A 13,373-nucleotide genomic window follows, 5' to 3' on the forward strand; every position below is an offset into this window, starting at 1 on the left:
ACTGTCAAGAAAACAAAACAAAAGGATGTTCTGTCCAAAAGAGCACAAATGACCTCAGTTAGTGTGTCCAGTATACTATAGTTTTCTTGTTCAGCATGCCACTGTCAGTCACAACCAAAGACGGCTGAGAAACTTAAAAGGTAAAAGCCATCCCATTTAAAGGTGGAGTGAAGTTTCAGTCTTTACTGTGGAGTCCAACAGTTGAACAACATCGACAACCATAACATTCGGTACATTTACCGTCCCCAGAAGATGAATCCTAATGACTCATGATTCCTTTACGATGCCCGTGAAGCATCACCAACAGATACGTTTCCACAACAGTTCATGACTGGACACCTCAAATTACAGAACGAATTCCTAACAGCATCGGATGTGTTTTTAAAAGAATGCTGAGGACAAGTTTTGGGCCTGTTACTTGGAAAATGTGATGAAACTGATTTCTTGATAGTATTTGCTAATGTAACTAAACACTAGAAGTTTTTAGTTACGTTTCTTTCTTTTACTCGGCCCAGTTTGGGTCTTAACTTGAAAACTGCCGCATATTGTTGATCATCCAGCTGAGGCATTGGAGGTATTTAGCTACTGTCCATGAACAGCTGGCCCCGGTGACCTCAGGTTTGTTTACATGCTCTACAACTCTAAACAAAGGCCTTTGCAAATGTACCAGTGGCTAGCTAAACAGCTAAGAAGAAAACTCGACAAGTTTGGGGTTACAGGAGGGCATATTACTGCCAAAGATGAAACTACAGCCTGCTCTCCTGCACACTCACAACAACCTGACATTACACGTGTGGATCAGTGTCTCCACTGACAGCACAGAGACAATTAACTGATGTTGGTCATCTGGGGATTTCCCATTCTTCTATCGGCAAATTATTATGAAACCCCAATAGTCCTAAAAATGTCCCATTTGACAATTGACAGGATTTTGTCCTTTGTTTCTCTGCCTTAGACCAAACAACATTTCAAGTGACTTAATTGTCACACACAAATTTACAATCTTGGAATAAAATCTGACCTCAGTTGGTGCGTGCCACCATAACCTGACTCATTAGGCAGATCAAAAACTCATATCGAGCTTTCGTAATGACCTAACACAGTTGATGTTATTTGTCATCATATATTAGGGTTATTTTCAGGGCAATGGGCTATTGGTGCACTGGCACTGCAACAGTCATACCACAAACTGACTCCCAGTAAGACAGCAAGATTACTAAGAGTTGTTACTGATTGTGGTTTCTCCAACTACAGAAAAAAATAATCTGCAACACCTGGATGCTTACACCATGCTTTCTGACTAGCATGTTATGCAAACAAACATGCTTAAGAGTCAATATTCTAAATTGGCATGTTAACATAGTAACATTTAGCAGGACAAATCTTACGTTAGCATGTTAACGTCCAATAGTTAGTTAACTTAATGTAATAATTGCTAGTAGTTCTGAGCATGTTAATGTTGGAATTCAGGTCAAACATAACCTAAATAAAATTACAGGTGAGGCTGAGGAAGTAAACCTGAGGCCAACAAAATGCAGCTTAACAGATAAAAGTTGAGCCAAGTCTGGACAGCCGAGCCTAATCAAGCGGAGTCTGCTGAAATATAACTGCACACAGGATTAACCCTTTTGATTTTCGCCCCACTAATTAGGATCTAAAACCAGCAAACCTTTGGTTTGGTTGTCTGTAAAGAGTGCTACAGCCTCATGAGGCCACTAACAGCGCGTTTCACCAACTTGAGTCACATTCCCTGTCTTGGAGCAGAGTTCAGCTACATTTTGAATGTCAGACTTATGTAACGAGCCATGATTGTGGATTTTTTGGACTTAGATCATGCCAGCTAGCCAAGGGGGTAGGAAGAGGCCAATGGTCCCAAGCAGACACACAATAATGAACATCCACAGGAAGATGCGGTCAATCACCATGGCAACATACTTCCAATCTTCTTTCACCTGTGCAGCATTAAGATCAACAGAGAGGGACAGAAAGAAAACAGGAAATTAAATGTTGAAAGTGTAAAATAGTTATTATGTGGTCCACAGTATTTAAAAAAAAAAAACTGATCTAAGTGTTGACCTTGCCTTGCCAATTCCATGACTAATTTCAAATGATGTAATTTTCTTATGACATCTTTTATACCAGTCGTCTTGGTCGAACCAGACTTTAAATACTATGTATTGGCCCCATGATGCTCCAGGTTCAGTTCACTGAGCTCATCAAGACTAATGTTCCAGGGAGCTTCTGTCCAGCCCTTTGTCTGCAGAAGATGGTTTCTTAAACCTGCTGCAGTGACTGATTTATTTGGCCACGTGGGGCAGTGGAAAAAAGTTTTGAACAAAATATTGACATTTCACTACATTTGAGATCGATATGGTAATTTTGTTAGGTAATAGTTGCTCATTTACAGAACATGTCCAGCAGTTATGGAGGAACATTATCATTAATTTGGAGTTTTCATTTTTGGCATACGGTACTTTCAGATAATCCATATACTATGAGGAAGCTGGATGAGGTAAATCATGAACCTTTACAGGCCGACAGTGATACAACTGACAAATGCTTAAATTCTGGGCAAATACTGATGTTTTTTGTGGTTGTTTATTTATTACAAACAAAGAGATCTTCACTATAAAAAAACACAGCACTTGTTGTTCTCTTGTATTTGAGTTGCGTTGTCGGTGTCTGACTGCAAAGAATTAACAGTTAGTAAGCTCAAAATTGATGGGATGCAACAGATAAATTGGACAATGTCATCTTATGTACCAATAGGCTAATGTTCGGTCAATTAATTGGTGGATGGCTAATGTCCTTTAAGTGCCATTCTCATAGTATCAGATGTGGTATTTCATTGATACTCACACTGAAGTCGGCGTCCTCCGCTCTCAGGTGGTCTGCGATGTAGTGCACCCCCTCCAGAGCTCGTATAACGCTTGGAGAAAGCAGGAATGTTGAGTCTGATACTGTGTTATCAACTTTAGTTGACCTCTGAGTTGGATTGACTCTGGCCCCCGTTAATTGTCTGTTAACTGTCCCTGCAACCCCGTCCTGTCGGTTCTGGCTGTTCTGTGGGTTTTTCTGTTGTGGTGGAGGAGTCGACCCTGGAGGTCTGGGCGAAGGAGGGCGGAAGGAGAAATATGACGTCAGCGTTCCCAGCTCTAAATCCTCATAACTGGTTCTCTCGAGGTCGTCCGAGAGGGTGGTCCCATCTCTTAACCAGTTAGCTGAGGTACTGAGGCAGTTGGCGGATTTGTACCCGGCTATCCGGCCCTGCCGCCGCTCTGCCACTGCTTCCTGCTGGAGAAGCAGCAGCCTTCGACGGCGGCCATCTGGCGCAGGCCGTCGCATGAACAGCCAGCGTGGAATCAGGTCCAGAAACACGGAGTGAACCCAGCGGGGCATCTTGTGAGTGCTGGGAGAGCGATGGTGCACGTTGAGCACAAAGACGGTGATGACGATGGAGAGGGTGACGAAAATCATGGTGAAGAGGAGGTACTCGCCGATGAGCGGGATAACGAGGGATGTGGAGGGGATGATCTCTGTGATGAGGAGAAGGAACACAGTGAGGGACAGAAGCACAGAGATGCACAGGGTGATCTTCTCACCACAGTCTGACGGTAGATAGAAAACCAGAACAGTGAGGCAGGAGATGAGCAAACAGGGGATGATGAGGTTGATGGTGTAAAACAAAGGAAGCCTTCGAATGATGAAGAAGTAGGTGATGTCTGGGTAGATCTCATGGCAGCAGTCATATTTTTTTGTATTGTACGTCCCCACAGCGTTGATGATGGCCCATTCACCGCTCTCCCAATAGTTGTTAAGGTCCACAGTGTTTTCAATCCGTTCCAGGTCGATCTTGGCCTTATCGTACGTCCAGGAGCCAAATTTCATTTTGCAGTTCTGCTGATCGAAGGGGAAGAAGGTGACGTCGATGCTGCAGGAGCTCTTGTAGATGGCAGGCGGCACCCAGCGAACTTTACCGGTGTGGAAGAGGTGAGCTTTCGTCATGTGGGTCACAGCGAACTCACCATCAGCACTGGAGAGGCACAAGTTCTCATATGAGTCAGGGTGAAATACAGCGTAAGACCTTATCTGAGAACAAAGGCTAAGATAGCAGATAAGCAATCCTGCATTATGAAAAGTTCTATATGACGAGTATTATGGCCACATTAGGGATGAAAAGGAGGGAGGTTTGCACTTTTTAAATTTAAATCATTTCATAGTATTCAGTCGAAATTATGAGAATAATATCCAATTTCAGTATTATTGCCAGACAGAAGAAAAAATTAATCAGACAATACATTTTTAAACATTTAGCATTATGAGGGTTGAAATAGTGAGAATAAAGTGAAATGGTATTTCAACCTTTTCTTTTTTTTCTCACTGTAACCCCCCCATGCCTCACCCTCTTCCATAGCTCTAATACCACCTTTCTGAGAAAAAAAAAACCTGCAGTGAAAAAGTGTTATGATATCCCAATAATAATCTTCTTCAGTAATCTCCACTCCATTCATCTCTTTAATGGCGATAATAGCTCCTGCTGAAAATGCGATGATGAGTCCTTATCATTTCATCAGTTCCACACCTTTTTTAATTTCACTTACAGATTGTGATTACACTGGCTCGACGGAGCAGAACTCCATCATCAACCCTCTCGTTTTAATTAACATGAGGTGAATTAAGGAGAAGGGACAAGTTTCTTAAAATCTATTTCACAATGGATTCACACTGAAGCTTGTTTTTATTTCTAAATAAATAACCTGAGTCAAAAGACTCTAACAAGGATGTACAATACAAATTAAGTTAATAAAGATTTTTAACATAGCTTGGCATCATAGTTTGTTCAAGGCTGATCAGAAAATTATTTATGACGTCCACTAGATGGCGCCATCTTCATATCACATCCAGTAAAGCAGCATCAATCTGACTCAATTTATCAGTGTGTGATGAGTGTAGCTGTTAAATTCTTCTGTTTACAACTGTGTCACAAGTATCCACTGTAGGACGTTATGAAAAGAAGAAAAAGTTTTATCCTTAAATTTCTATTACTTTTTCTGTGCAGTAGACAGAAATAGTTGGCTTGACCTCACTATGAAACTACTTCAATAACAGGCTTAAGTTATGTAAAGCGCAACAGATTGGTCAATTTATCAGTAAGCTAATGGAAAGAAAATTCATCTGCAGCGATTTCAATGATCAATTTATCATTTAAGCAATTGTTTAAAGCAAAAATACAAACGTTTTTTGATTTTATATCTTCTCAGATGTCAATATTTAATGGTTTTCTTTGTCCTTTATGACAGTAAACTGACTTTGGGTTTTAAACTGTTGGTTGGACAAAAACAGGTAATTTAAACAACTCAGCTTCGACTCTGTCACTATTTTCTGATATTTCTGATATCATTAATTGCAGACATAATGTTTAAATGCAGTAACCAATTCTGGGGAAAGATAACTGATTGCTGAATCTCATTCCCAGATAGTCAAATACTACTTTTCGTTTTAGGAATGAGACTGTGACTGAAGTCCACCATCACAGGATCGATTTTCTAAAGCCTGAAATCAGAGCCAAGAGGAGGAGCAGAAGTCCTTAAAGGTTAGAGGTTATTATGGGATTTTTGGCACCGAAAATAAACTGCAACCCCAGCTTTAAGGTTCTTCTTTACTGTCACTGTTTTGTTAGTCTCATATAACTCGTACTTGTTGTAGAGGACGATGTCTGGTACCCATATCAACTCTGACGGCACTCTTATGGACGTCACGTTGTCGTAGTCAGACGGTCTCCAGCGAAGCTTGTAGTCATTCCACTCCTGTGACATACAAACCAGAGACATTTTTGATCCTTTACTTTATTCTCATATGAGCCATTAAATTCTTCATTAACTTTGTTGCTTTAGCACTTTAGAGGTCATATTCTTAATATTGTGCATCTGAATTTTAATAATAAATCAACACTGACCTGTTTAAGCCACACATTGGTTGTCATCATTTGGTTCTTCTCATCCTATCAGACAGGCAGACGGAGAGTGAGACAGAGAACGAGACAGACAGACAGAGACACATGCAGAGACAGACTGAGTTAAGGCTGTCAGCTCTGAGTTCAGGCCAGAAGAATATATGTGAGAGGTTCTCGGAGGTTTGTCAGAGAAGACCCAAATATAGCTTGCAGCAACTTTACTTCAATAACTTGACGGATGTGAAGTGTTCAGCATCAGCTCCTTCTGTGACGGGGCACAGGGTGCATAATCTACTTTTACTAAGGTTTTATTTTTTTTTGCTACTGTATATAAACATGCCAAAACTAACTGCTGAAAAACCACATTTAGTTTAAAACTTTAAAACTCACAGGGTAAATCTTTAAGCTGCAGTGCCTTCAGAGTTTTGTTTTCAGATTTATTATAATCAGTAATCATAATAAATAAAGCTCTGGTAATAATTGCACTTAAAAATAAACCAAAATGTCTTCTTCTCAGTCTGACTTTGACTTGTAGCATTTTGTTTGCATTTTCTTTTTTTTAATAGCTTTAAACAGACAAAATGCTTTCTTTAAAGGGAAAGGTTAAAAAATTACATAAGTACCACTTCATTATCACCTCGATTAAAGGGATAGTTTGCTATATTTAGAACATGTTCACTGCTTTCCTTTGCTGTCAGACAGCCTTTTCTGAGGAGGAACCACCAATATACTGTAAGCCTAATATCACTTTCTCCAAAACAGTTAGACTCCTTTGGAAAAACCAGTAATTTTACCTTGCAGACCGTATGAGTTGCTTGTCTACCAACTACTCGATCTGTTATTTTGTTTGTGTTGTGTGACTTTGATGTTTTATAGGGTTAGTTTGAATTCACCAAAGTCGCACAATAACACAAACAAACTAACTGACCAAAGCAGTTGTAGACCTTCAGTGTTCTGTGAAGTAAAATAACTGATTTTGCCAGTGGAGTTTGGTTGGTTTGGATATAGTGATATTTGGCTTATGTAGCTGTGGTTTCCTGTTGGAAAAGGTTGTCTGACGACAAGACAAAACTGTGAAAATATTCAAAATATAGCATGCACTTGAACTCATTTATTTTTTTAGGTGGACCTTTTCTTTAGGTGGCTAAAATGCATTTTGCTGCTGACCCTGTCCACAGCAGTACAATGCTTAGCTTCCTACATTGGTACACCTGCTGGCTTTACAAACTAGTCATCTGATGTAGGTAATACACAGATTATGGATAAGTGCCTCATACAATCCCACTTCAGAAAATTGTAACTATCCTTTTAATGTCTTAATATGCTAGAAGAAATGGACAAACATGCTGTGAACGGTCCACCTGTGTTGACTCACCACATCGATGAGCTGCGCTATGGACAGTCCAAACTTGACAATAACCACATCAGAGATGTTTGGCACGGGTCTCGACCACTTGTTGTAACCGTCAAACAGCGTCTTGAAGAGATCATCCTCCGCGTGCGAGTGGGTCTTCTCGTCACAAAGACCTGTAGACGTATTATTTCTTTTAATTTTAAGTTAAAGCAGTTAAACATTTATAGAGGACAGATACAATATGAGAGTAATGGAATTTATAAATTGGTCACATTTATTCAACACTGTACAAATGAAATTCCAGATTCTATTAAATCTCTTTTTTTCATTGAAATATGTATGTAAATCTAAATATTTAATGCTATGATATATAGAGAATTGAAAGTGAGTGCTGCGGAAGAGGACAGGAGTTAAGTTGCACAGGGAATGCTGGGATCATATCCATATTCTCTTATCCATGTCTCCCCTAATCCTCTCTTAACAAACAGTGCTAAATCAGGCTGGCATGATATTATGGCTTTTGGGAGTGAGTGTAAGCGCTGAACATCTCATGTTTCAGCGGTCACAGCATCTAAGACTTTTCTTGGTAAAGTCTTATTGACTTTTCCACATCTTAGCAAATCTTTTGATGTCTTGTTCCGAGCTCTCCCCACGTGGGTCGTCTGCTGAAATCTCTCGAGGTGAGCTGGGTCAGACTGAGGAAGTATCCCTGCTCCCCTGACGGCTTCTTTATCACTCAAGTGTTATTGTTATGTATGTGTGGATCCGCAATGAGATGTGGCTTAATTAAATTGGTTTTGAATATGCAGTCTAGACAGATTTGCGCTCAGCTCAGACTGAGTCACTGTGTTATTTTTCTGCAGAATGAATAGCATGGAAACAGACAGGAATCCCGTCCCTTGGGGATCACCGCTCCCACCTTCATCAGTGTAGTCAGAGTCAATTACACACATCATTACTTGCGTGTGTTAAGTGGAGGTGAGCTAATTTCTCACTGGTGCAGGGTGTTTATTGTTGAGCTGTCTGTCACTCTGTTACAACTGATGCATAAAACAATTAACTGACAGTTAAAGGAGAAGCACACCATGGTTTGTTTGTATTTGCATGTACGATGTCCGGACAGATACTGGATTTTTGAAACTAATATTTGATATTTCAAAGTTTAAAAAATGTGATGATGGAAATATTTGTTTGTTTGTTTTTTACATAAATACAGAACTAAAACAAACTTTTGATTAGGTCCAGATAAAACCACATCATGAGAGCATCTAGCTTCCATATTGTGATGTATTTCTGGGAGGAATTTGTTTTGAACATTAAAAAATGTGCATGTCTGTATCTTGAATCTCAGCTCTGTGCCACTAAAAGTTAAAGAGTGGTTGACGGGTGGATGTCATGATATTATTGGTTGAAACTGGTTGGTTCAAGCCTACATACGGACATCATATATTGTTTTTCAAGAGGAAAGAATAGAAATAAATTGTTTTGTTGTATTTTGGGGGCAGATATTGTTGTGTGGAGTGTGATCAGCATTATCCTGTATTGAAATTAAAGTAATAGTTAGATATTTGGGGAAATATTTTCTGAACTTACCAGATGGTTTTAGCTGTGTATTATATCCACATTACTGATGATTATTTCTAAAAAATATCATTGTGTTATTATTTAGTGAAAGCACCAATAGTCATTCTTACAATATTGTCGATAAGTAGCCCTTGAGATCAAAACCAGCCCAACATGATCATACATGATACTGTTCTGCTGATACCTGCACTAAGCTAATATCAGTTAATTCACTTGACCCACTCTGTTGAAAATGAAAAGATGTGTGAACCTGCATTAATCTTTTTCTTTTTTCTTTTTTTTTTTTTTTTTTTTACAAATGTATAAAACTTATTCACTGTTTAATGTACAGAAAGAGAATATAAGTACACAAGGAAGTTCATTTAAAGCATCACACCAATGCCAAACCTCAAGAATCAATATTAAATCTATTGAGATTGTGTTTACATGCCATTAACACTCATTCCCCCTGGATCTCTGTTTGACAGCGTAAAGGCATAATGCAACCCAATGAAGTGTGCTTCCATAAAAGCTGAATGCTAAAACGAGACCTTGGTCTGTCCGCATCTGGCAGCAGTCATGGTTGTTTAGCCAAGGCCACATCATTACCAGCCCATGGGTGAGTTGTGGTTGTGATGAGCACACTGACAAGTATTAACCTCCAATAACTCTAAGACAGTCCAGACAGTAGAGGGTAGCCATGTGATGCATGCTTAAATACTACACAGAGGCGACCTGAGGGTTACATGCAAATCTGTTTAAATGATTTATTGCCTATGCTAATTCTTTAGTTTGAGGATCTTAAACAGACAAAGGCTGAACAAATGTGCAGATGCACAACCCAACATATCCCTAGGTAACACAACTAGCTTACAAACATGATCTGTGGTATAATGCGAAGTGAATATTTAGTCAAGACAAAAAAAAAGAAAAGAAAAAAAAGGAGGCATTCGACAGAGTAAATAGTATGAATTCAGAGCTAATTTGCCCATGGTACTCTTGGGCTTAGCCCCTGCCATCATAAACTAATTTCATTCTGGCAAACAAGCAGGCACCAGAGACTTCTTATCTGTTCTCTTGACAGTCAGGGCGGTGCATGTTCATCTGTCTGTGCATCTGGGAAGGACCAGATGTGGGGCTTAGGAAAAAAAAAGGCTCTTGGGTGCCATAGATCAAAGCCTCCTGCCAGCGGAGACTTGAAATGAGATGACACCTCCAACATCCAGCACACTGGGCCGTGGATGTTGGATCGTGGCCAAGCCCCTTGGCGAGGGGTGTATGAAACACTGACCAGTTTGGAGGATCGAGTCAGCAGCTTCTCGGGCCAGAGGCGCTCTTGTGAAATTGGGCTGTCAAATACTTACTTAGAGTAAAAGATTCACTAAAAAAAAACATGCAACAATTTAGTGTTGAGTTGACTAAAATTGCAGGACCCAGAGTCAGTAAGCTGAACTCATCATAAGCCATAAGTCATAATGAGAAGTATGTTGGCACGAGATTAAGCACCTGCACATCTGATCGCTGTAGCATGTCAAGATGGAGGGAGGAGAAAGAAGCTCGAGTACATGTGCTATCACACTTGTCGAGTGTGTTTTTAAACCCCCTCTCACATACATCACAAGAGCACATATGTTATCTCACACCTCTCTTGAGGGAGCACTAGTTTGTGCACACAATTTCAGCTTGAATTTGAGTGAAGAGAACTTGTACATTGCCATGTAGAAGCTCCACAATCAACTTCCATATAGAGCTGCCAACAGATTAATTAATTATGAAAATAATCGTTAGTTGCAGGCCCACAGTCATCAGCACTATAGACCAACAATTAATCGATTAAGCGAGAAAAATAATATCATACATAAATAATAATAAAGAAAATAATTGTCTTTGCATCAGTTTTAGTTAAACTTCAAGGGTTTGAAACCTTATATATACACCAAATTCTCACTATGAGTATGTCTTGACTGTTAACTGGTTTTGAGAAATAACTCTGTGATCATTAACATGAAATGAAAACATAAGTACGATTAAGCCGTTATAGCGTATTTTGAAGGATGTTTATTCACACTAACAGAGAGAAGTTCTGTATTTTAAATGTTAGCTTTGTGTTCTATATATATACATGTATACACACACACACACACACACACACATATATATATTTAAAATGTAGACATTGGTGGACATCATCTTGAACACTGGGAAACTGTGATCAACATTTTTCACCATTTTCTGACATTCCATGGACCAAACTTCTAATCAATGAATCAAGAAAATTATCAAAAGATTAATCAATAATGAAAATAACTGTTAGTTACAACCCGATTAAAATTTCTGTCTGACTTTAAGGGATTGAATCCTAAAACCTTTTCCAAATTCTGACTATAACTGTGCACCTTTCCCCATGTTTGTTTTTGCAAAAGCAAATCTTTGACCACTGACATCCAGTTAAGTTTGACAAAGCTGTAATAGCATATCCAATGGTTAATTTTCTTACTTTTTTTTTCATTTCCCAATAGCCTCTTTTTTTTTTTTTTTTTTTTTTACCATTTCTTAAAATGTGTATTAAGGCAAAACTCTCTGTTGGTAATATAGATGTATTATAATGATTGGTTTATATATTACATTTATAGCTAGTCCATTCATCCTTTGCATTTTGCTAACATTAGCTTTGTGTTTGTGTTTAATTACCGTAAAAGTGACCACAAACAGCAGCTGTGAAAGTGAAAGGGACTCCAGACTTAATTTTAGTGATTTAATCAATAGTGGGAAATTTTATCACACTACCACGATGTCACACGAATATGTACCAAACTGTCAAACGACGTGTGTTAACTGAATTTATAGCATTTAAACGGTCTGGCGCGTTTCTCAGTGTTTACAATGAGAAATGCATTGTGGGAGTTTGGGTGAAAGCGTGCAGGTGTTAAGATTGAAAGGTAAGGTACTTTTAAACCTTGCCACCTTTTATTATTTCTGAGTTTATCACTTACACCAGCCCAAAATGTTTAATATCACTTTGGCTGTCGTGTGTTATACAGTGAGTACATTGTCGTGGTGAAAAATGTCGAATTAACACGACTTTTCGCATTTCTAAGTGCACCGTTAGATAAACTACGCTACTTTTCCGTCACTTGTCCGTTTGTGAAAGGCACATTTAAAAAGTTCACTTACCTAACTGACACAGGAGCAGTGAATAGAGAATAGCCGTCCTCACAGAGAACAGGTGGTCGTGTCCCATTTTGTTTTCTTGTAGTAAGAAGTCCAACTTCCCCGGAGTAGGTGTGTCCGTCCGCTGTCAAAACGTTATCTTGAAACCGTGATGCGGTGGGAGCAAAATCTGTCATCTTCGCAGCTGGGAGGCATATCAGAACAACTTCAGCACCACTACTGTTACTACAGCAGCGTTTGTATGTGTGGGCGGGGAGTGACTCTGACTGAAGAAGTTAAGAGTTAAGAATAAGTTATCTAAAGCTCAGCATCGACAGTCAGACGTGCATCCTCTTACCACTTTGGCACCGATGTTGAGATAGCATGAGAGTGAGTAATGTACCTTCTGTTTCCGCGCTCCTAAAGTCTGCCAGCCCACTGTGAGCTTTCCATCACCCGGTGCTGAATCACTGTAACACTGTAGCACTATTACCAGTTCATAATACTGCCGATACAAACCCGATCTCAAGAAATTTATTCACAGTGAAAAAAAACAAAGAAAAAATAGTCCGTTTTTTTTTGCTTATCCAAACAGTTCCACGTTTTTACGCACGGTGCCAAGAATTTACGCGTCCTTGGTGACCTAATCTAAGATATTGATTACCATTTTAAAAAATTATCAACTATTTTCCATGATTAGAAGTAGTTTTAGTGGCCACTCTGGTCTGTATGCTCCGCAAAACAGCATCATCCACTGTGAGAGGATAGGACACATCTGAGCACTTTGCCGTCTTTCATCCGGTACCTATAACAGTCCCTCCTCCTTTCTCTCTTGCTCACACACACACACACACACACACACACACACACACACACACACACACACAGGAAGGATGGTGGAAAGTGGTAGCCTGCATTTATGGGAAATGATTGATCAGTAACTCCAATTAGATCCAGTTTGTTCAAAAAGCTAAAGACTGACCGTTTATGTATTACGTAATGCACTTAAAGATGTGTATGTTGGGCACATGCAGCTGAATAAACGTGTATGGGATATTTCTGTGGGAAACAGCTAGAGGGCAGACTAGGTGAATTAATATGCTGAGTGAAGTTTTAGTTCCCTTAAAACAGAGGTTCTCTTTTTTTTTTTTCTCAGACTAGGACCAATTAGAACAGGCTTGTCAAATTCAGTTTCATCCTGGGCCACATCAGCATTATGGTTGCCCTTAGAGGAAAGTAGGATAATATATTCAAGTGTACAGCTATCAGAGCCAACAATTTACTTAAAAAAAAAAACAAAAACAAACATTCAAAGCAATAATAAGTAATGAAGTTAACATAACAGGTTGACTG

The 13,373-nt window shown here is 39.3% G+C and overlaps 1 protein-coding gene across 1 annotated transcript; it reads right to left on the reverse strand.

Annotated features, from left to right (window-relative positions):
* Window positions 1–788: 788 nt before the first annotated feature.
* Window positions 789–12,782, reverse strand: chrna2b (cholinergic receptor, nicotinic, alpha 2b (neuronal)). Its single transcript, XM_084738244.1, has 6 exons — window positions 12,045–12,782; window positions 7,329–7,480; window positions 5,957–6,001; window positions 5,698–5,807; window positions 2,860–4,033; window positions 789–1,952 (listed from the first exon to the last, which is right to left on the reverse strand). Exons 1-6 carry the CDS (start codon window positions 12,109–12,111, stop codon window positions 1,827–1,829), a joined length of 1,674 nt encoding a protein of 557 aa, XP_084594370.1. The 5' UTR covers window positions 12,112–12,782; the 3' UTR covers window positions 789–1,826.
* Between the last annotated feature and the right edge of the window lie 591 nt (window positions 12,783–13,373).

The sequence above is a fragment of the Lutjanus erythropterus genome, chromosome 15 (assembly GCF_056507025.1).
Source record: "Lutjanus erythropterus isolate fLutEry1 chromosome 15, fLutEry1.hap2, whole genome shotgun sequence".
NCBI classification, from domain to species: Eukaryota; Metazoa; Chordata; class Actinopteri; order Lutjaniformes; family Lutjanidae; genus Lutjanus; species Lutjanus erythropterus.

Excerpts from the sequence above, each read along its gene's own strand:
- chrna2b (XM_084738244.1), bottom strand. The coding sequence starts at position 12,111 with ATGGGACACGACCACCTGTTCTCTGTGAGGACGGCTATTCTCTATTCA. Across the intron at positions 5,808-5,956 it reads CCAATGTGTGGCTTAAACAG|GAGTGGAATGACTACAAGCT; the intron begins GTCAGTGTTGAT and ends TGTATGTCACAG. Across the intron at positions 4,034-5,697 it reads GACATCGTCCTCTACAACAA|TGCTGATGGTGAGTTCGCTG; the intron begins GTACGAGTTATA and ends GTGCCTCTCCAG.